Below are 24122 nucleotides of genomic sequence, written 5' to 3'. Positions count from 1 at the left end.
AGCTAGGAAAGCTCGACAAAAAGATGTCAAGAAGCAGAAGTCATCTATATTTGCAAATAATAATGAAACGATACTGAAATTGACTTTTATGACAGTTTATTTGCGAATAAATGTTCACAAACAGGCATTTTCCGTGGACCTGGATGGGTGACGCTCGGTTATCTTCAAACAGTTTATTTATAGGCACTGCCCTAAGAACAGGAATTGGGCAAGGTGCCGAGGGCGGTAGGCTGGCCAGGGGTTTCAGGGCAGGGAGCTGACGTCGGTAGGCAGGTTGGTCAGTGCTTGGATGACGGCGGGCTGATCAAGCCCCCGAGGACCACGATAACGCGGTGGTTTCGTTGAAACTGCTACCATTTCCCATAGCCACTTCACCATTACTTGGAGATGCTTGCACTGTAAAATAAAAAAAAAACATTAACAGAGATGTTGGTATAACAAATGTATGTGGCAGTGTTTTCCTTTGAAAAATCGCCATACCGCAACAATATTATGAGTCTGAGCAGAGAGGTCGAAGGGGTGAATCAAGAAACTTTCTTGCAAGATTTGTCAGGTAACACTTTTTCATATATCGACATATATGGCATATTTCGTAGGTGTAAGAATATTTAGAACAAACATAAAATGCGCAGGATCCGTCCGCCTTATTTACACCCCACACCTAGTCAGCGTAGCACTTTATAATTAAAAAATTGCAGCAAAACCTGCTACAGCACAAAAAGCCTAGTTTCAGACTGTCTAGGCAGAATGTGGTCGTCGCGCGAAATTTTTTATGTGGAAACCGAGAAGTTCCTTCAGGAAACACTAGCAAAAGAGGCGTTTATTATACGAAAAGAAAGAAATACTGCCGGCTGGAAATGATGCTTGACCTAGAACAGTGAGAAGAAGCGCGGTTCCTCGGTATCACTAGCTAGCAGGATCAGGCCGCGCGCATGGCTTGATAAAATCATAGTCCTGGAGTTTTGGGTTAACTTCACAGAGATTTACACGTGTTATACTCCGGGCACTATTCAAAGGCTGCAAATAAAAAAGAGCTATGTAATTACAGGCACTCTACATTAGCCAGGGCTGTTTCAGTAATATATATACCGCCTCATATTGATTGGGTGATATTGCTCCCTATAAAACTTATACATGCGCAAAACAAATGCACTCACCATTGTAAGATCCACGCTTATGTGTATCCGAGTTCATCCCACATCGAAGACGGTGGCCACGAGCGCCGACATTTTTTCTGGTTGTTGTTTCGCCTATATTAATTCTAACACTCACAAAAATTCGTGGCCACTCTGCTGTGTATTTCAAGATGTAGGCTACTCAGTAGGAATGACGACCGCAAGCGAGCATTTTTCACGATAGGAGTGCGCTGACGAACACGGACAAGACGGCAAGCACTCAGGCGGTGTTGCACCCAGTCGGCGTGCAAGCGATGCATAGAAGGAAAGAGTGAAAGGAAAGGGTGAATGAAGAAAACGGTGTAAACGCCACTTTCCCCCGCTGGACCTAGCCCGACCGCGTTCCTTCGGCGGCAGCGACGGAGGGAGACAAGGAGGACAATAGTGACCCCACTGCTTTTCCCCGTATTCCGAGAGCAGTCAATTCGACACAGCAGCTTATAGCTGCCTGAGTGCTTGGCTGATAGCTTTGACCAGGTTCACGTGGATGCGTGGGGGAGAGGCGAGTGGGGGCTGAAGGACGAAAAGTTAGGCGGAAAAAAAAAAATCCGGAATGCGCCGTGCCAACTACAGGCAAAGACAAGAGGAAAAGCCAAAACGTGCAATAAAAATTTTTTTTCTGTCAGGGGCATTCATACAAGGAGCTTACTAAACATGCACGAAAAAACAAATATATTGGAATAGAAGCATGATGATTCTGTCACCGCAACATGCCATGCATGCTAAACAAACAAGCAAAAGTTTCACTAATACATATGCGCTCCATCTCGATGCAATATAAAACGGTTCCATCAACTCTGTGGGACTGTAATTATCGATTCTCCTCGGAATCCTGATCATCCAAAGCCGCGGAGCGTACATGCAAAATATACAATGCGCAGACAAATTCGCGATACCGTTGCTTCTTATGGAAAGCTCATGTTCCCATGCACGATCAATAAAGCAGCGGCTAATTTTATGCGACTTCCCCTGCTTGCTACGTGGTGCACTGGCTTTTCTCTTTAGGGGGCGCATTTCGCTGAACGCGAAGTACAAAAATGGCGGTGTACCATGCATGGAGTTGACATGGGAGAGCATATTTCTCGTTCCTGCGCAGTGTGCCTGTGATCAGTGCATTAGTTTTCAAAACACGTTGTTCAATATCAGCAAGTCGTAGAGCACTAAAAACCTACAAGGGGAAAATTGGCTTATTACGGGCCAATGTCCTCCAAAGAAAGCCAACTATTAACCCATATTGGCAAATCCGTTCGAAAGTCGGTCCAATAATTCCCGCCTTGTTGAACGGCAGTGCCAATATTGTTCACTGACTGTGTATTGTGGGCCAACATTGGATCTCTATCAGAATGGCACAGCCAATATTGTTTACTGACTGTCTATTGTGGGCCAACGTTGGATCTCTATCAGAATGGCACAGCCAATATTCGCGCTACGCTGTTAACCTTAGGCCATCATTGGGCCAGGATTCAGAATGGCACTGCCAACATTGGAACCACGCTGTTAATCTTGGGCCGTCATTGGGCCAGGAAGTGCCAATATGTTTCCAACGTTGGCCCGACCTGACGTGCCGCCTGGGATTCTGTTCCGCAAACCCTACTAATAACTCTCCCCTGCTGTTCCTAGTGCCTATGCCATATTCCCCCACTGCCTTGTCTCCAGCCTGCTTCTTGCCTACCTTGGCATTAAAGTCGCCCATTAGTATAGTGTATTTAGTTTTCACTCTACCCACCGCCGATTCCACGTCTTCATAGAAGCTTTCGACTTCCTGGTCATCATGACTGGATGTAGGGGCGTAGACCTGTACAATCTTCATTTTGTACCTCTTATTAAGTTTCACAACAAGACCTGCCACCCTCTCGTTAATGCTATAGAATTCCTGTATGTTACCAGCTATATTCTTATTAACCAGGAATCCGACTCCTAGTTCTCTTCTATCCGCTAAGCCCCGGTAGCACAGGACGTGCCCGCTATTTAGCACTGTATATGCTTCTTTTGGCCTCCTAACTTCACTGAGCCCTATTATATCCCATTTACTGCCCTCTAATTCCTGCAATAGCACTGCTGGACTCGCCTCACTAGATAACGTTCTAGCGTTAAACGTTGCCAGGTTCATATTCCAATGGCGGCCTGTCCGGAGCCAGTGATTCTTAGCACCCTCTGCTGCGTCGCAGGTCTGACCGCCGCCGTGGTCAGTTGCTTCGCAGCTGCTGGGGACTGAGGGCCGGGGTTTGATTGTTGTGTTCATATAGGAGGTTGTGGCCGAGTACTGCACCAGGGTGGCCAATCCTGCTCTGGTGAGGGAGTGCGTTACCGGTTCTGGTCACCGGGATCAGGCCACACTCCAGGCCTGTTTGTGCAATTTTATCAACACGCGGATTGTTTTTTTTTTTAATCCGGTGGAAAATTGCCGGCACCGGGATTCGAACCACGGACCTCTTGCACGCGAGGCGGGTGTTCTACCTCTACGCCACCGCGGCACTCTCGTTTCTCGTTTCTCGTATTCGTTTCAAGGTCGAGTAAACCTTTCTCAGAGAGTCACAGAATTCTGGTCGCTGATACCGTCGTCGGGCCCGCGCTTTGCTCTAACGGGGTGTGGCAGAGGGTTCACATGTGCGTGCAGAAACAAAGGCAAAAAAAAAAAAAGCGAATCACGCGCGCGGTGGCGGACGCGGAAGCCTCCGTTTTTAATGAGATCACCAAGAGGGTTGAGGCCACGCACGTCCAGTGGACTTCTAGTGAACGTGCTCCGCAACTCACTTTGCACCACTAATACGACAAGTTGTGTACTCAATTTATTCTTTTCTTGTACAAATTTTGTGCACGTTAACTTACTGCTTGATGCTTTTTACAATGCTTGAGAAATTCATTGTGTATTTTGTTGTGAAGTGCTTATGCACAATGCCAGCTGTTTTACGGGTGACCGGGACCTTGTCAGGCTCTTGCCTTTTGTCTTGGCGCCCTCTTTTCGTTGAAAAGAAAATAAACTTTCACTTTCACTTTGCGAGCCGGCCGCCTCCGGTCGATTTGCTCACTGCACCCCCTTCCCTGCTCCGGCCGACGCTGTTATAGAGCAGATGTCAGTGACGGAACGGGATGCGTTCTCTGTACCGAGAGCCCTTGCACGTCTGCCGTACCGAGAGGCAGACGTGCGAACCGGACGCAATTACAAGAAACGGAAATAACGAAAGAACACGCCGCCCTTTTTCGCGCGTATACTTGTGAACCTTGCTTGCAAGCCATAACCTTTCAGTAACGTGGATCGGTACCGACGGCGTGCTCGTCTTTCAGACCTGCTCGACATTTCCGCTTGTCCGGGAATTCTAGGCATTGCGCCCCCTTCGGCCGTCTGTCGAACTTCACCGCAATGCGCCGTCCTTACTCAATGGAAGGGTTAATTCTTGGGCTCGTTGGTCTTCTTACATTGCTGCTGAGGGATAGTGGCGCAAAAAAAAAAAGAAGAAGAAGAAGAAGAATGAACAGCAAGGGACGATGACGACAAGCGCTTGGTCTTCGTCGTTCCTTCGCTTTCTTTTTCTTCTCTATTTTTTTTTATGCGCTGATTTGCTCCCTCCGTAACTAAATGAGCAGCTTAAAAACAAAAAAAAAAGAAACTGTTTCACACGATCGGTCCGTTTGGTCAGGACCAAAATACTGCTATAGAAGAACAGGTAAGTTGCGACTAATTGCCGTAAATGCGCATGTTATTTAGGGGAGTACCCTCTCGACCTTGCTATCTGAAAATTTTTGAGATTCGGCCGTTCTTCCGAAATATCTCTTTCTTCTTCTTCTTATTTTTTTTTTTAATGCTGCCCATTGGGTTACGCTGGCGCACTGCAATGGAGTTCGGCAGCTGCCGAAAGGGGGGAAAGTGCCCCGAATTCCTGCGCATGTTTGTCCTCGCATCGCTGTCGTAACCGCCTGCCCAAGAAGCGAAGAAGGACGCCGTTCCTTCTCCGTCGCCGTCGCGATGCCGTCGTCGCGTCGTGAATCTCGATGAGGTGCGCGCTACGTTGCCGCCGCTATACGTCGCCATCTGGGACGACTCGAGAACGGTTGGTAGGGGAGGGAGGGAGGGGGTGGGGGCGCATCGACGCGCGCGCGCGCGCTGTCTGCGGCCGGCCGATCCGAGTCGGCGCCGTTTCGCTGGTCATTGACCAAGGCTGGCACACTCGGTCATGCGCGCACTCGCGCAGACCTTTCGGGCGCGAGGGTGATTGTCGGCGACTGCTGTGATCTGAGCTGGCGCGACTGCGAACGTCGGCGGCGAATAGCGGTGAACGTGGGTGGACTGTGCTTCGGAAATGAGTGGGTTGGTGGGCGGGAATGTCACCGGTCGCCGGTGAACGTGAACGTCGGAGAGCGTCACTGAGAGAGCGGGAGTGAGTGAGTGCGCATCCCTCCTCACCCCCCCCCCCCCCAAATGTATGACATCGCTGAGTGAGCGCGAGTGCGAAGTTAGCCGTTGGGGGGGGGGGGAGGAGGGGGGCGCTGTCACGTAGAGCTACACGACACGTCAAGCCTCTGAGGGGGCGATGGGGGCGAAATGCGAAAACACCCGTGTGCTTAGATTTAGGTGCACGTTAAAGAACCCCAGGTGGTCAAAATTTCCGGAGTCCTCCACTACGGCGTGCCTCATAATCAGAAAGTGGTTTTGGCACGTAAAACCCCAAATATTATTAATATTATTGAGCCACTGAGGGGGAACAGATTTATCCGCGTAGCCCGACACGCTAGTCTATACGTTCTCGCGAACGCCTCGGGTATGGTGGTATCGGTAACTCGGATCACAGCCAGCAGTGAACGAGAGCTGTGCGCCATACGCGCGTACGCGCTCTGCCGCTTGTGCTTCCGTTATAATGGGGGCTTCGTTCAAAGTTACGACCCGGGAACGTGATGGGGGATGCTCGAAACTTTGCGGCATGGTGTAGAACTTACCCGCAGGCGTTCACGTGCAGCCGCTTGCTTACCGGCTGTAATATAGCAGTCTTCTCTTTTCGCGGCATGATATCGTTCTGTATTGATTAAGCAGTTCGTAGTTTGTGGAAGAGCCGACGGCAAAACAGTTGCAAACATTTAAAGCCTGTACCTATATCCAAATCAAGCATTTATTCATTCAAATCTGGAGGCAGCTTGAAGCCGTCAGTGCTATGTGGGCCGCCCCGCTTGGCATCTCTAAGTAGTGTAGTAATAGTTTCCGTGCAGGGATGTTGCAGCTTACAATGAGGCATATGGCGATTCAACGCAGACAGCGCAAGTCACCTGCGTTTGTGGCCATGCCCAGTCTATCTCGAGGTTCCTGTTAGCTTTATTCATTGTCCCTCCAGTTTTCACAACGTATCGTTTATGCGGCGATGGTTTATCGCAATTCTGAACTGAGTGCAGCAAACTTGGCTCAGCCTACTACCGTTTTAGATATTCTGGATCTCTCTCTCTCTCTTTATCTCTCTCTCTCCTTCATCCACTGTCTTTTTTTTTATGCCCCTACTCCTTCCGCCGTGCAGGGTAGCCAACCGAAACTACTTCTGGTTAACCTCCCTGCCTTTCTGTGCATCCTCTCTTTCTCGCTCTCTGGGGCGAAATTTCAGTTCGAGATGGTTTAGAAAGCAAATTACTAATTAATCTCTGTACTAATCATATTTTCCTCTAAAAACAATTCTTTGTTGTCTTCCCTTCTTTTTTTTCTTTTTTATACGAATGGATGTATGGCCAAGAATAGAACAAGTTGTTTTAACTTGATTTGATGAGCTGCTGCGTTCGAGCGCATTACATGGTTAAGGTGGTTTCGACTTTGGCAAGCACGTGTTCATATAGCTAGTGGACGTACTTAACACAGCTTTCTATATAGTCAGAGGCTAACTGTCGCCCTGCGTTGGCAGTTATCTTCAGTGCTGAGTGCAGCTGAGCTTGCGGCTATCGAAAGCTGCAGCTTAGCAAATTACGCGTCTGCGCAGCCACTCTGACGCACTATAATTCATCTGTCGGCTGCGGGGACAAAAAAAATGCATAAAAAAGAGAAAAAAAATCATTCCGGTACGTTCACCACAGCTCGCGCGCATTCACCATAAGCTGTGTATGCTATACAAGCGAGCACATTTAAACGGATCGCCATTTGCGTCGTGTAGTCGGAAGTCGCCAACCATGCGGGGGGCGTCTTTTCTACTTGTCGACGCGACTCAGTGTCGCCTGTTCGCCGCGATATGCTCTTTCCTCTCCGCGGCTCGATAATACTTGTGGGGGGGGGGGGGGGGGTGAAGGCGCTCGACTCGCTTGCCGCGTAGTGCATGCCAACGCCCGGTACGTTGCTTTCGCTCGACTAGCTGCGGCTTAGTTCGCGACTACAGCGCGCATTGGGTCGCCATCATTTTTTGTTCGTTTGTTTATTTATTTATTTACTTGTTTGTTTGTTTGTTTGTTCTGCGTCTCAGCGTGGCCGTATATGCGTGTCTTGCACCAAACCACGAACGCATTCCCTGCTGTAATTCCTCAAGCAGGCTTGAAGATCGCAAGCGAAACAAACAGACAAAGAAACAGAAGGTTATAGAACCTGTAACCTTGCTTTATTTTTTTTTTTTCCCTGATTTTACTTTATGTGAGCGGGGTTTTCGTATCACTGTTCATAATTGGACGCCCTCAACCAGCTGTGTATAGTGTGTAAACACGTCAGTTAACATTTTAGCTCTGAGTGTGGTTTCACTTATTTGGCTTGCCTTTAAGAGCCAGTGCACATGATTAACTGCAGTGAGGGCTGACTTTAAGCCGAAGTTTATGAGTTGACTTGAGTGTATTTCTATATTGAGTGCACTTTTTTTTTCCCCACCTGTGGCCTCCCATAGGATGTATTTCTGTATAAAACAGTGTCAGCGGTGCCGCCTGAGCCTCACATATCTGAAAAACAAGAAATAAAAAAATGAAACAACCGAATCAATTTCGTTAAAACTAAACGCTTGTACCGCTCCGAAACGTACGCGCTTGCGTACGTCCCGGTAACTTTGTTGTAACTTTGCTGTATCTTTGTTGTATCTTTGTTGCATCTTTGTTGTAGCTCTGTTGTCTCTTCGTTGTATCCTTGCTGTTGTTGTAGCTCTGTTGTCTCTTCGTTGTATCCTTGCTGTATCTTTGTTGTAACTTTGCCCTCGGTGCGAGGGTGAGCTGAGGACGGCACGCGTGCGGGTGTGCTCTGTTATTGACAGCTTCGCTCCGAATCCGACATCCGAAGCTGCGTGGGATATGGGCAGCAATCTCGGCCGTGTGAACGTTGTTACCGTGGGTTTATGTTCTTGTTATGTTTGTACGGGCCCCAACGTTTCCCGCTGCGCGTCTATATAGAAGCGAACGAAGTGGCGTACATAGGGAACTGCGCGGTCGCGTGTATGACATTGCAGGCGAATGCGGCGAACGAAGACCGCGCACATTCCGAACGAATTGAAGTCGGAGGCGCTGTTTCACCGTCGCGCCTGCCGCGAAGCGATTGCGCACAGTGCGCACGGTCTCTTTGAGAGAGAGAGAGAGAGAGAGAGAGAGAGAGAGAGAGAGAGAGAGAGAGAGAGAATGAACTGTGTAGATCCGACACACATGTTGGAGTATATGGGAAGCGTACCTTGAGTTAAGCGTTTAAATAAGTCGTGTGCAAGCATGCGGCGATGCGGAAAGTTTTGTTTGTTTCCTTCCTCTATATGTAACGTGCGACCTCACGCACTGTTCATGTTTATCCACGAGAAATGTTCGCGCAACTTTATCTTGGCGCAGTTTTTATGTTTATACACTGCGTAAACTAAAGATACTTACGGTGAGAGGAGGCATTTTGCCTTTCCAGATGGGTGACCTATACATCCTACTTCAATGCCGCTTTTAGCACACGTTTAAAGAAGTCCTAAGTAGTCGCCAATTAATCTGCAACGGTCCGCATGAGTAAATATATGCCTCACATGTTCACCCTACATGGCGTGCCATGCAAATGGAAAAGTGAAAATCTACAGTGAGTCGGTGAGTGAGTGAGTGAGTGAGTGAGTGACTGAGTGAGTGAGTGAGTGAGTGAGTGAGTGAGTGAGTGAGTGAGTGAGTGAGTGAGTGAGTGAGTGAGTGAGTGAGTGAGTGAGTGAGTGAGTGAGTGAGTGAGTGAGTGAGTGAGTGAGTGAGTGAGTGTATACCCGAGATACACAGAAGTGCTGGACTGCAGTAGGTACAATAACTATTTGTCGGTGAAGTATAGGTGAAGTATAGGTGAAGCAACCATTCGTCGCCGCCATATTTCAAAGGATTGCCATTAGACCTCATCATCATAATGGTCACCCTCATCATCAACCCGTACGCGTTATACCATAAGAACCCCGCTAATCGTCGTGCGTTCCTTCTGTCGTGCAGGTGAGCCGGTGGTATACCTGCTACCGACAGAGGGTGCCGGAAACCGCGATGCCTCGAGGCCCCGATCCACTCTGTTCCCGAGGCGAAGCATCGACGGCGGGAGTAGCTGGCCGCCGTTTTCGTCGCATCTAGTTCGTCTATAAACCTGTGCCTTGGGCTCGTTTCGCGGTGTTGTCCACTCTCGTGCTCGTGCTGAAGCCTTCGAAGTGCCAGCGCTTGGCGCGCAGCTGATGCGACTTAGCGACGCCACCTGCCGCCTGGGGAACGAACGAGGAACTAACGGCGTGTCTTACTCGAGCCGACGCCTTCGCCTGCCAACAAGTCTGACGCTCCCGCCTGTACGTTCGAAACTGCGGCTCGTACGCAAAACTCGACGGCCGGATTACTCGTGAGGAAGTGGCCGGTGCTACTAGTGGCGTAGACCTGTCTTTGTCTCTGTTTCTTTGGCTACGTGGGACGTTTTTTCTCCCCCCAATGATGCGATGATATGCAAATAGGAAAGCCCGTTGAACCTGCCGCCGAACGGCGCGCACGATACGACGTATAAGGAACGCACAGGGTATACGGACGCTGGTGAATGAAGATCTGCCGTTGCCGCTAAACCTGGCGGAAGAGCTGTGGCCGGCGAGCAGCGCGAAAAGTTTTACGTTTACATTGCGCACAAGAAGTGTCAACTGGAAGTTAAGAAGCGCGCAAGACTCGACGCTCATCTTTTAAAGCGATGTTTCTGGATCGCTGTAAATCGTGATTCCCTGCTCTTACCTGTTATTCCCTGCTATTCGCCAGCTGCTATTTCTGTCCTCGAAGTCAGTCTATCGTCGTTATTGTTGTTGTGGTGCTGTCGACCATAAGGTGGTGGTGCGCGTCGTGTGGAGTGCCTTCGGCGTTCGCCCATAGGGTCTTCGCCTCGCAGTGGATGCACTACCTTCGGATGTACCGTACCCTTTCCCGGCTCGCGACGTACTTCCTCATCTAAGGTGTGTGAATCAAAAGTGTGTTGCAGCTTGCGAAGTGTTCATTTCGAAGTGTTCATATCGAACCTGGAAGTGTTCATTTCGCGAAAACGAGGAGCCTCGTCCGAAATCAGACATGGCGACCGTCTACTAGGAACCCCCCCACCCCCACGGAGAAAACTTGAACTTCTGCCGGAGCACGAAGAGGAACACCAGGCGTGCTAAAGTGTGGTGTGGTAAGTGCCGTGAGCTGCCGCTCAGAGTCCGGAACTCGCCGGCTTGCCTATAGTTTGGTGTGTGCGTGTGTGTGTTCCGTGTTCGCGCCCCTTCCTCCTTGTGGCGTCCACGTGCCAGCGTTGAAAGACGTGCTGCCAGTCATTGGCGGAGGATCGATCGGCTCACCCGGATTGTAGAGCTGTAGCAGCCGTGTGTTTTGTGGCCGCGCCTCGTCACCTCGGGCCAGTGCCGAAGAACGTGCCCGAGAGGAGTCATCGGCCGGTAGTGGGGGGTTAGCGGAGGCGCTCTCGTCGCGCGCGAGCTGGGAGAAGTCTGGAGTGTCGCCTGGGCGTCTGTGCCCCGTCCGGCTGCCTAGCGGGACCATCGCTAGCGGCGTCGGCCGTCGTGCGCGTGGCGGTTGGGTGCGGCGCTCGCGTGGCTGCTTGTGGCGACGGCGGCGGCGGCTCGTGGGGCCCCCAGCGCGGGCGAGGCCCCGATGCGGACCGTAGGCCCGCCTGGGGCTCGTCTTCAGACGGCGGCGGTGGTGGTGGTAGGGCGGGCGGAGGAGGAGGTGCCTGGCCGCGTCCCGCTCGGCTCCAGCAGCAGCCGAGGTCGGCGGTTGGCGCGACCGGTGGTCGAGTGTTCATGACGGCCGCAGACGCCGGTGGGTCCGGCGGAGGGACGATGGGCGACGCGCCATTCGGAGCCAGCGCGGCGCGCGCCATGGATTTGGACTTGAGCAACCTGACGCTGGCCGAGCGCGACGCCATCATGCAGGTGCTGCAGCGGGACCAGGCGCTGCGCAAGATGGAGGAGCGACGAATACTGTGAGTATGCTACGCGCCGCGCGAACGTACGCGGTTGGTATGCGTGCGGGGTGTTTTGTGGGCGCGGAGTGCAGGCGTCACTGTCTCTTTTGTTTCAGCGTTCGGTCGATGGTGCGAGACAACGTTCGCCAATGATGCGGTCGTTAAGTTGAATTCGGCAACATGAGAAAAAAATATGGTGACCGACGGGTGTGACATAAAAAAAAAAAGCAGGTGAACGCTTCGCAAATTGTCAGTACATTTCGACAAAAGACAACTGGACGCTCAGAGGGCCCATGGTTCAATAAAAAACACGGTATGGGGTTTTACGCGCCAAAATCAAGATTTGATTGTGAGGCACGCCGTAGTGAGGGAGCCCGGAATAATTTGGACCACCAAGGGTTCTTTAACGTACACATTAATCTAAGTAAACGGGTGTTTCGCGTCGAAATGCGGCCGCCGTGGCCGGGATTCGATCCCGCGACTTCGTGCTTAGCACTAAGCCCAACACCATATAGCCACTAAGCAACCACGGCGGGTGGTCCCATGGTTACAAAGAAAGGAGCAAAATCATATGTTTTGGTCAGTTTGGTGCTGCAGAACCCGTGAATTATAAAATAAAATAAGGATAAATAAAGAAAAAAATGAAAAGTAACTAAATAAATATTGCAGTTTTATAAATACTGGCATCCATTGCCAACATTCGGACAAGTGATGTCTGGCTATGGCACACGCACGCGTATACGTATTCCGGGCCATGGGACGAAAGCATGAATACGTGAAATTTAATTTGAAAAATAAGCAGATGAATGAGAGTTTGCCGTCCGGACTTATTCAAACAGCACACTCTGACCGGGGAATTCAAAGCCCGTACGTTTGGAAGCCGCGGTCCCGAGCACTCTTAACAAGCGAAGCAAAAATTTGAGCGAAGGTAGTCATTGTTCGCCCGAGTTTTGACAACGGACACTGATCAAGATAAAACTGAAAATGGAGTTCGACTCGGCACTGAAGAATAAAAGTGAGATTGGGGCTGTCGCCGAAGGCGCCGCCTAACGAGAAGAATGAAACATCTCGTCGTGTCCCTGCGGCACATTTCCAGCGTTTTCAAATATGAAGGCTTTGTCTTTCTTCTTTTTTTTTTTTTAAGCGTGCCTTTTATATAAACGTGCTCCTTTTCTAAACTCAGCCACGCGGTCTCGAGGACCGGTGTTTGCAAAGCGAGCAGATTTGCCTCGTTGTAAGAACGAAAGACTGAAAGAATGGCGTTATGAATTAAGGTTATGTCTCCTTATTTAATCTGGCCAGATTCTGCGCTCTCGAGCACGCTTGAAAAAGGGAGCGCTGGTCAAGCGGTGTACGACCTTCGCACATTAATGACTATTCTTGTCCCTTGCCCGAGTGTCGTATTTTGTTGTATAATGAAGCATCTCCGGCGCTTTGACGTGTGGATGAAGATTTGCTTTGGCCCATGACGCTTCGTTATACGCTTTTGACTGACAGAAAGGTTTCTTAAGTTGTTTGCGTCTCATTCAATGTAGCAACCAAGATATTTACGACGCAGTTTCCCGGAACATATATATATATATATATATATATATATATATATATATATATATATAGTTGCGCGGGAAATGGCTTAGCGTCGTCTTCGGGAAGCGAATTTGCCCTTTTCTTTCTTGACGCGTTGATTTGCTGCGTTAGCGTTGTTTAGTTTCTTCTCGTCATAAGCGTCATTTTTCACGTGATCAAGCCTGGCGAACTCGCAATTCAGCCGTGTTAGTCGTTGATGCGCTTTGGACGTGGCTTGCGTTTTCGTGTAAAGTTTGCCCTGTCGAAACTCGGCACAACAACGTGCGTAGTGTACTTTGTTCTACTTTAGTCTTTAGATTTGTCCTGTTGCTCTTCCTTTCCTTTTTCCTCCCCTCCTTCCTATCTTCCATTTCTGTGTTGCTGTCACCTCCCTTCAGAAGAGTAGGCAGGCGTTGTGCCCCTTCCGGTGGCAGTTGCCAGCCTGCTCCTCGCTTTCCCTTTCCTGTTAACTGTGTATATGTGTTCAAAACAAATAATTGTCATTTGTATGGGCGAGAACAACCAAAATCTCAACAGTTTAAACAACGCAAAACGACTAGAACAGTGGAAGTTATTCACTTGCTTGACAGCGTCAGTATTCACTTGGTTGATAGCGTCAGAAAAAAATTCCGTCGATGTTTTTTGCCGCTTCTCGCTCTAGTCATTTCGGTATATAAACGCATCCGCTCTCCATCAGAGCGTCCGCCCGCGCATTAATTGATACATGTCAACCCGCGTGCTGTCGTCCAGTGTTGCACATTTTGCGCTTTCTCGCTCTTTCATCGACCATCATGCTCCACCTATTCTGCTTGTGATTTCATTTTTAGCGTTTCTCTTGCTCAATCTCCAGTGAATAACCTATGCCACGAATTCGGCTCGTCTTTTGTATCGTGAGGTTAATGGTTGACTGGGAAGCCTATCGCAGTTGTGGAAACGCGCGAGTTCCTTTCGGGAGCACTGTCTCGATAAATTGAAACTGTCGTTATCGAGAAAAAGAATTTACAATTGTGGCTCCTCTTTCAGATCAGTAGATAAAAAAAAGAAAAGAAAAAGAAGCAGTTCGTCCAGTGATTGCAGCATGCCCCTCCCCCTCCGGAACAGTATTCGATACAGCAAACACGATAGTCTATGTCGATATAAAAAAAAAAAGTGGGGTTGGGGGGGGAGGGGGGGAGGAGTACGTGGGAATGCGGTAAGTGCGAATTAAGGTCTCTGGTTTTCAATCAATCAATCAATCAATCAATCAATCAATCAATCAATCAATCAATCAATCAATCAATCAATCAAGTTTTATTTTTGCCGCAGACAATACATTGTTACTGCGAAAATAGGGGGCCAGAGAAAACGCTTACGCGTTTATCGAGCACACGCTGCAGCGAAAACAGTGCCGTCGTTGTCGCTGCTTCTCTTTCTCATTTTCCCCCCTGCACATGCCTCTTCCTGGCAACAGTGGATCGATAAGAGCGAGCGGGAGATAAGAGGACGAGGCTGAGCTAGCGAGCAAGCCCAGCGCAGCAGCCACAGGTCTCATTCTCGGACGCGGCTGCCCTCCGCAACTGTCGTAGGGCTGCATAAGCGCTTGGCCTACCGGCCGCCGCACCGTGCAAGACGAGAAGCCAGGACAGACAATTTCGAATAGTGCTCGGGGGCGCTCTGCCTCTTCTTCTTTGTTTTCACTCGCCCTTCTTTCGCTCTTTTGTGCGTGCGCGTGTGAGCTGATTTGCATCAGACCTGCCCGCGCCGACGACCCCTGGACCCCGTTTAGTGCGCGCGCCGTGGTGAAGGGCCATAACGGAACTGTGCAGCTGACGGTGTTTCTTTTAACTTTCCTTCCGTTTTCTTGCCCGCGGGCAATCGCGTTGGCTGGCCGCGGGCCGCGATGGAACCCGAAACCGAAAATGAAGCACCTGCTCGTCTTCGTACCTTTTATACTTTTTCTCTTGTTTTTTTTTTGCCGTTTTTCATTCCGCGCGTCTTCTCTTGCATTCATCCGCGGAGCATTGTTACCCGTGGGCCTCGCACGAGTTTCGCTTCCGTACTGAAAGGGGAACGGACGTTTTCGGGTGTTTCCGTGCCGAGTGGCGGTTCGCAAGGGAGGCTGTGCCTTTTATGTTTCTGCATTTGAGCGAGAGAAAGCGAGAGGGCGAACAACGAATGTGCAGTGAGATTGACAAGACGGCCAGCCGGCCGGTTGCTTGGTTACCCTTCACTGGGCAACGGGGACGAGGGATTGAACGAAAGAAATCGACGGCAATAGGAGAAAGAAAGAGAGAGAGAGAGCTCGCGTGCGCGTGCGGTACGCACTGTGTCTTTACAAGCCGGTGATATTGAGAAAGTCGTCAGAGCAGCTTTCTAAGTTGATCGTATGGATGAGACAAAGCGCCCAAGATTGGTTTATTATTATTATTATTATTATTATTATTATTATTATTATTATTATTATTATTATTATTATTATTATTATTATTATTATTATTATTATTATTATTATTATTATTATTATTACAACGCCCAAACAAATGCACAAGAATTGTTTGGACCCATAGCCAGAAGGGTAGTGTCGGGTTCTGTATAAGGGTAAGGAGAAAAACAGCGTCGGTTGACAAACTGTATATGATGGGAGAGACTACATATGATAGGAACAAAATAGCAACTGTTCATACAGGTTAGTGGCCAAGCAAGAATGTCTTAGAAAGGGCAAAATTGTGTCTGTAGAGAGCAGACTGCCCACTTGCTTCAGTACGCTCCGAAGAGGCTCACGTTGGATTCGCGCTTTTTTTTTTTTTTTTGCAAATAAACTAAAATTGAATTGAAGCGGGTTCAGTGGCCGAGAAAGCGCTCGCGGGTCTGCTGACTGTTAACTGCAAGCATATGGTGAAGCATTCTAATTGGGAAGTAGTATGTGTGACCATGAGGATTACGGGGAACGAATGGGCTCGATTTTTGCTTATGTACAACCGCATGAAGCCAGGGAACGTGCAATGGACGCTAACTGTTCTTTTAAATGAAATGTGGGAATGGAACAAGCATATTCACAATGTGCACAATAGAGGCGATATCGGAAGAGACCACAGATGGTTTGAAGAAACGACATAAAACTTCGAGAGAGAGAGAGAGCATCGAAAAAACTGGACTTTACGAAATATCTAGTAGTGTGACGTCACGGCCAATGCATTTCACCTCGCTAACGTGTACTGCCCGGCAATAACCAGTCCGCATCAGAACACGGGCTTAAGAATGCAATAGAAGTGCATATATATAACCGAGACATATACCCATATAAGGCGGAAAAGACTGGTGATTGCTTGGAGAAGGCGAACTCCTAATCTGAACTCCGCAATTTATGTTTTAACCTACCAAGGTAAAGTATTCCGAAACTTTGTTCTCATTGGAATAGCCAATTAGATTTCTTAAAATTTCGCGTTCCGTGTTTTTATTGTTTTGCGTACGCAATACATAGAGGCTGGGATTGACATTCATCCGAGGCAAGCATTTAGTATACATGGAGGGAGCTTTAAACGTGGATGGCTGAGGACTACATTCTGTATATATTATTAGGTAAGCAGCGTAACCAGACTTCCTAGTGACCTAGCCTTGCGTTTCAGCGTTGCTTTCTGTATTAGTTTCTTTTTCATTTTTTTATTCATTTATTCATTTCAGTATTATTATCTATTCAATTATCTTTTGCTGTATAGCACAGATAGGTGGAGTAGCCCAGGGGCGGCTCGCACGAACATTTAATAACGAAAATAATAACGATTTTGACAACGCGTTCTTAAATGTTCTGTAGAGAACGCCTGGTCCGCACAAGAACGCGTTTTTGAATTCGTTATTATTTTCGTTATTAAATGCTAGTGCAAGCCGCCCCGGGTATACTATTTAGCGCAATCTCTCCACAGCAACCCACGTGCGACAGAACAGAGCAGAACTCTGAAGCGATACTGATACGGAAGCTCCGTCTGCGCACGAAATTCTTCTCTCTCGAGTGACCTGCCCAAGATCCTCTCCTTTCGTGGATCACGAATCGATGCCCCGTTGTTTACATACGTCCACCGTACGCGCAATCGGCGTCAAAATTTTACGGGACGCGGGATCCGATGAAGGGTTGGAACTCTCGAGCAGCTTGCGGCCGCAGCTGGTAGAACCGTACGACTACAGGTTTGTCGCGTATACTGTGTAGTACAGGCTCGAAATCCCAATAGCAGGCTTCGCGTCCTTGTTGCTGAAATATTCGTGTCCTTTTTTTTTTCTGTCTCGAATCCAGCGGTCCGCGAAACTTTGACGCCGACTGTGTATATACGGTGTCCCTGTATACGTGGCCGGCTTGCCGCTCTAGCCGCAGGCATGCAGTAGTCCATCTCCCCCATTTCTTATGGGTGCCCGCGTCTCATTGATGGCGCTTTGCCGGTTCGCTTCGCCTTTTTTTTTTTTTTTTTGAGTCGCTGTCCCTTCTTTTGTGTGGCAGAGCCCCATTCCTCGTTCCTCCGCATTACGAACTCTCTCGTCCTTTCTATTAGTGCGCCGTCGCTCACCGCGTAGCGGCCGCATCGCGTTCGTTGTCCGTACTTTCTAGCTCGCAGAAGTGAGCCATCTGCGAGCCGCGGGAAGAGCTGTATAAGCGAGCACCCGCTTGCCTACGAGGAAAAAGCAAGGCACGGCACTGGAGGACGACAAAGAAAGAAAAGGAATGTGAGAGGGAGAGGGAGGGAGATGTATACGACCGCTGAGGCGTTTTGTGGAACGTTCTTTACTGTGCCGTTCCCTTCGTTTTTTTTTTTTTTCGTTATTGTACCGTCGTTCTCGCTTTCTGGCTTGCTCCATTCCTCTCCATTCCATCTTTCCCGGCCGGCTTGTTTCTTCGAGGCTTTCTTTGGTCGCTTGCTGCGGAAGAAGTCCTTCATCCGCGCGCCCGAGTACAAGGAGTGCCTCTTCCGATTCCTCTCAGCGGAAGAAAAGAATTGCGTCCGGAGCTCCAGGTTCAGGGGTTGGGGAGGGCGAGGGAGAGTGGTCAAAAAGAGGAAACATGGAAGAAAGAGAGAAAGGGAGAGCGAAAGTACGATGAAGAGGCGGACAGAAGGCGTCAAAGAAATGAAGGAGGCGAGAGGAACACCGGCAACCCACCGAAACTCCCATAATTGGACGCCGCGAGGCACTGCAGCCACATCTTAGTATTTCGCCGCTGCCTTCTTCGGTGTGTATGCTTTGTCGTCGGACTTCCTTCTTTTTTTCCCCCCCCCCTTTCCATTCGCAGAGCGGCAGCACTTCAGAAGGTGTTCTCCTCTCTCTCTTTCTTTCTCGTCATTTTTGGTTCGCAGGCTTTGTTTGTTTTTCTCGCGGTTTCTGGTAGCGTGCGCGCATTGATAGAGCGTGCTCGGCAAAAGTGTGATGCTGCCCCAGATACACAACTGGTCGAGCAAAGACGAGCTCCCTTTCAGTCGAGATGTTCTTGAGTGCTCGCAGGATATACGGCAGCTTTATTTCGCGACCGAGCGACGATCGCTGGTAGCCGCGCTGTATGTAGAACAGCCGCACTTAGTACAAATGGGAGGACACGAAGAATGCGGTTCGCTGTAAACGTAGCAGAGAGAGGAGGAGGTGCTCAAGGGGAAAGCAATTGTAAATTGGACACGTTCGCACCCACACTCGCACGTACGCGCGCACACGCGTGCACGTCGACTCGTCCACAGAGATATAAGCACGCACACATACCACACACACAAACGTCATGCACTCCTCAGGCATCACGGATACACGCAACGAAACACATACCAAGCACATGCACTTACGAGCACAAGTACACACACGCACTGCACGCAAATAAAGAATAAATCATGCTAGTTGGTACCGGCAGGATCATGAGTAGCACTTCTGTTGTATGCGACGCCGGGGCACCAGCACCGTCACGAGCGTTTGCCACTTTGTCGGAGCACTGCACGTGGTCTGCGAAGTGAATGAGAATCCCAGTGGAGCAGCTTTGCTCTACCTTTTATGAATGAGTGAGTGTATAGTGTGCCTTGCCGTTGTGGCCACGTCAAAGCGTATTCTTGAACAAGACAATTCATTCATGCTGCGCTCGACAGAAGCCTCTTGCGTACTCGATATCATAAAAGAAAGACGAGACAACGAAAATGAAACAAAAATGCATGTTGTACCGATTATATGCTAACGATGTCGTCGACGTTATTGATCGATTGCCCTGGAGGTATACACTCCCCGCATGGGTCCTCGTTACGAAGCTATATGGTAATTCCAGCACGAACCCTTTGGTCCAGCACAATGAGAGGGCGCGCTCGCCTCATTAGACTGCGGCGCCCGCCCGAGTTCGATACGTCGATGCTGGCGCGGAGGTCGCCTGCCTACGATTTTTGGCCACCCACCTTGTTAAAGTGACACTAAAGAGAGAAACGCTAAAGCAGTCCAAACCGCTTAATTGCTGCTCTGAAACCCTCTTCTCTGTATCCCTAAATGTTAGCGTCAATATTGGAGGAATGTGAAGTCGTCTAGTGGTACTACAAGCGAAAGAAGAAAGCTCGCCCAATCGCTTCTTTTTTTTTTTTAATGTCTTCAATGACTGGGAATAGTAAAGGGATCCGTGAGCTTCGATATTATTGCCATAGGAGTGTCAGGTTGCGTAAATGGCTGGCAAACTTGCACTGCAGCTGGCCGTTCTTAACAGGAGGTACACGGACGCTTCGTCGTGCAAACGACGTGTAGAAGACGTGTGAACGACCTGTGTAAACGTCGTGCATTCACGTCGTCGGCGCAGCCGTTGTCCCGCTGACCCTCTGACGGCGCATGCGCGGCTAGCGCCCGGGCGGTCAGAGGGCCTCCAAAGATGCGAAATGCGTTTGGCTAAAAAAAAAAAAAGAAAACGAAACGAAAAAAAAAAAACGACGAAGCGACGTCGACGCACCGTCAACGCTATGCTCAATAATCACTTTGGTGGCGGAGCGATAGCATCGTTCTGCCTGCTACTGCAGGCATAAGCGCTGTGGGCGCTCGCTCGCTATAGAGACACTATATTTAGCGTCCCACATATATAGTTAACGTTGTCTAATACCGGTGTCACACATACGCTTGTGACCGCGATCGGATCCGATCCGGATCGGATTTCTTGATCGCGATCGACAGTGGTCGCTAGTACACGGTCCAACGACCTGTATCGAGCTGTTGTCGCCTGCTTATGTCGGTAATTCTCAGAACAGCCTAATGAGGTGGGTATACAAATTCATATTTGCACAATGTGGCCAAATTTAGACCTTTCAATTTTACAGCTTGCTATATATTGTCGGTAAAAATGTTTTTAAACGTTTTTTTTAAAGTTGAGTTGCCCTCACTTTTTGGTTTCAGCGTTTTCTGAATACGTCGCTAGAGGGCGCAGACATCAGCCTGCGGTCGCATTTAAGAGGTCTGATTGCGATTCACGGATCGCGGTTGTCCGGATAAAGATCGCGATCGCAAATTACCGTGTAGCAGCACTCGATCCAGATCAAGCTCAATCCGGATCAGCCCCCATCGCGATCAGAAGTGTACGTGTGTCATCGGCACAATACCTTAATGGGCGCCGACCATAGTGCCGATGGCTTCCCCTCAATCTCATCTGGCGCATCACCGAAGTCCGACGCCTGCAACGCACCTGCCGGCGCTCCTCATAACGCCAGCGTTGTGAAAGGTTTCGCAGCTGTCACGGCGGCGTCCCTTCTGCCCAGCAGGAGTGGCTTCGCGTGCACCATGGCGCCAACATGCCGCGTCCGCGCACACTTACAGCATCGTGTGAGAACTTCAAGTTCATCGCTAAACCTTGCTATCGCTGGCAGTGCTTCGACCTTCGGGCGAAACTGCCGAATTTCTTTAGGGCAAGGGTTTACTTCCTCACCTCACGTGAATTTGGCGTATCTGGGATCTGGATATCTTGTAACGACTTCCAGTAAAAAAAAGAAAGGCGGTTGTTTAGGTGACTTCTACATGTATGAACATGAACTGGTACCTACTGATTCCTCTCCATACCGAGAAGACGTAGCAATAGTCTACAACTTAGGATATGATAAAAACGAGTGTAATTAGCCGTAACCACTCGGGGCTAACAGAGCGTGTACTAGTGTGCACTAAGTTGCACTCGCGCGGGGGTTATCCTGGACATTCTCTCCCGCCCCACTCTTTTGCCGCGCGCTTTGGCGTTTACGTGCTTTTGAAGACAAGATGTTTGCTGACTTGACACGGGTTTGGTGTATCTGGGATGAGCTATCTTGTAACCACTTCCAGAAAATAAAAAAGGAAAGTAAAAAAAGAAATTGACTCTAATTAATCACGCTAGCATTAATTATACGTCACCTCAAGAGCACTTATGGTTGAATCCCGTGATTATCAGCCATGGACCTGCTCATTAAAACATAAAATTCGCAAAGAAAAATTTGGCTGTCAGTGGTCCTTTAGTATCTAGCACTTGTGTGTTAAATGTTGCATCATGTCAATCACCGTTGCCGCTTTGCCGTTTCGTTAAAGGAGCTTAAACCCTCGTCAAGGGAACTGGACCTAACTTTTTTGTTCGAACTCTCAATTTTGTTTTCGCGCTGTGCAGTAATGAAAAATAATTCGTTTGCCATGAATTAATTTGCCAAATTCAGCCCTCTCCGAGGGAACATAATTGTTCTACTGCGGTTACCGCCCGTGTATGCTACCTTTATAGGTATTACAGTGACAGCTGTTTTGGATCTAGTTCATCCAAGTTTCGCGGCCGCATGCCGAAGGTGCCCGCACCTTCAATCACTATATTTCCTAGATCCCACCGTTGCCGTTAATATTGTCGCAGCTGTCATTGTCCTAGACGCTATCGCTGTCACTCAGGTCCTTCGGGCTGGCTGTTGGTGGTCTTCGGCGGTACTTAAAAGCTTTCTTTCGTGCGACTTTTTGCAGGATTTCCCCTTCGTCAACAATACTTTTTTATATGTATGGTGATAGGAATTATGCAGACGATTGAGACATGTTCTCGTCCTTGTCGCCATGGATTCGGCAGGTAACGCGCGTCCCACGCGTGGAGCGTTGAAGGTCACGTGACTTGCTGAGTTTCGGAGGCGCGCCAAAGGGAGCGGCAGCGCGGAACGTTCGCACTGGGAGAAGGGCGAGCGCTCCTCGCTGCCGGCACTCGTCGCCAGGGCTGCGCTGCGACCGCCCGCGCGCCGTCATCGAATAAGCTATGTTCGCACGTCTGTCATTGGACGCGCGAGATAAATTAACGCTTGTTTAGTTTGAAAGCCAATGGTCATTGCATATCTATGCTGTTCCCCCCCCCCAAAAAAAATCTAGGATCCTTATTTCGTGTGGTCTTGCTATCGCTGTCGATGCTTCGTCCTTCAAGCGAAAACTGCCGCACTTTTTTTTCATCTAACCGTGACGTAAAACAACAATGTTTAAGAGCGATAACAATAATAATAACCAGAAGAGGAAGAAAGAAGAAAGCAAGAAAGAAGCTTCTAGGTATGTTTTGGCACGTGGCATTTTACACGCCTCCGCTACCACTATCGTTAAGCGCGCTACCGCTAAGCACGATGATGCCCGTGCATAGCCTGATACATATGTATAGGCGCGCTTTGTACGTGAGAAACCTTTTAGACCGTCCGTTCTGCGTCGAAGTGCGGGGTCTGAGGGATATCGATTCTCTTCCGGCAAGAAAAATATCAAAAAGGAAATAAAAAAAAATATGAAAGAAAGACGGATGTGTGAGAATCGAAGGGATCGAGACAGCGTTCCTGACGTTCAACGCGCGTTCTTCTTATTTTTTCGATTTTATTTTTATTCTTGACCTTCAAAAACTTGAAAATGACTCGGAAGTGGCTGGTGAGTGTAATGAGGACGAGTGGAGGAGTGCCGCGTGTTGATCGATAAGGGTGCTTAGTTGCGGCCACGCGCAAGAGAGCGTTTTCCGACTGTCTTACTTGTAGCCCCTTCTTTGGACTTTGATTGACGGGTTCGGAAATTGGCCAGCATGATTTTCTTCTCTCTCGCGTGCGTATGTATGTATGTATGTATGTATGTATGTATGTATGTATGTATGTATGTATGTATGTATGTATGTATGTATGTATGTGAGGGGGGGTGGAATATAAATGATGAATAGGCGCGTGCCTGACATTTCAATCACCCAACGTGGCGCATCCGTATAGCACGTGAGCTAAGAGCCACTTCCCCTTGCCGACTGAAGTTTAGCTCAAATGTTTGCCCTTCGGGGATTGAAAGCGTTTATAACAACACGGACGACTAAGTATTTTCTTTTGATATATTTTAACATGTACGGGCGTCTAGTTCGCTCGGGCTTCTTCTTTTGCGTCGTGTATCGCAATGTTCGAAACAAAGTATACGCGATGTTACGGACCACTGGGAAAGTTTGAGGCGCCCGGTCGGGCACGGTACAATAAGCGACACAGTTTGAAACAGATTAGTAAAGAACTAGGGCCAAAAACAGGGCCTGGCTTTTATCCTATAGCATGACGAATAAACAAGGTGGTTCTAGCAGCGAAGGCCTGCTGCGGTATAGTGTGTAAATTCTTAACACACGGCAGAGAAGGTTCAAGTGCTGTTTGACGCCTTTGTGTTGTACGTTTCAGATATCGAGCCAGATAATGCTCTCACTGCTTCGTAGCGATCTATTCTACATCAGAAACAAGAATACGCTGAAGAAAATTAGATATCGCTGCGAAAACGTTAGTATCAACAATATAACGCTACTCCACTCTATCACGCAAACCCGGGATGAGCACCGTATAGTCTTTAATGTTTCAAGCACGAGGCAGCCTTTCAAACTTAAATGGATGGAAGGTCCAAGCAGGAATTTCCATTCGATGACGACAGCCTCGTTCCCCCGTGTAGGACAGCAAATGGGATTAGCTCTTCTGGTTGGCTCACCATGCTTGTCTCCCATTCTTTCGTGTCCTTTCCTCTCTCGCTTTTTTTTTTTTTCTGTCGCTCCTCGTTCGCAAATAGTTCGAGATCCAGGAGGAAGCTGTCGCGCACGCAATGCGCCTATTGATTCAAAAAGAAAAAAAACAAGC

The 24122-nt window shown here is 48.9% G+C and overlaps 1 protein-coding gene across 5 annotated transcripts in view; it reads left to right on the top strand.

Annotated features, from left to right (window-relative positions):
- The window catches only part of LOC142585399 (uncharacterized), a 532153-nt gene that overhangs the window by 140376 nt on the left and 367655 nt on the right, over nt 1-24122 (top strand). For all 5 annotated transcript variants that reach the window (XM_075696134.1, XM_075696131.1, XM_075696132.1 and 2 more), the window contains exon 2: nt 9534-11529. In XM_075696134.1, the coding sequence (XP_075552249.1) occupies nt 11348-11529 (182 nt within the window). In that variant the 5' untranslated portion in view covers nt 9534-11347. The remainder of the gene's footprint in view (nt 1-9533; nt 11530-24122) is intronic.

Source organism: Dermacentor variabilis, chromosome 6 (assembly GCF_050947875.1).
Source record: "Dermacentor variabilis isolate Ectoservices chromosome 6, ASM5094787v1, whole genome shotgun sequence".
Classification (NCBI taxonomy): Eukaryota; Metazoa; Arthropoda; class Arachnida; order Ixodida; family Ixodidae; genus Dermacentor; species Dermacentor variabilis.
The sequence above is the reverse complement of the archived record's forward strand: the minus strand, read 5'-3'. Positions and strand labels throughout refer to the sequence as shown.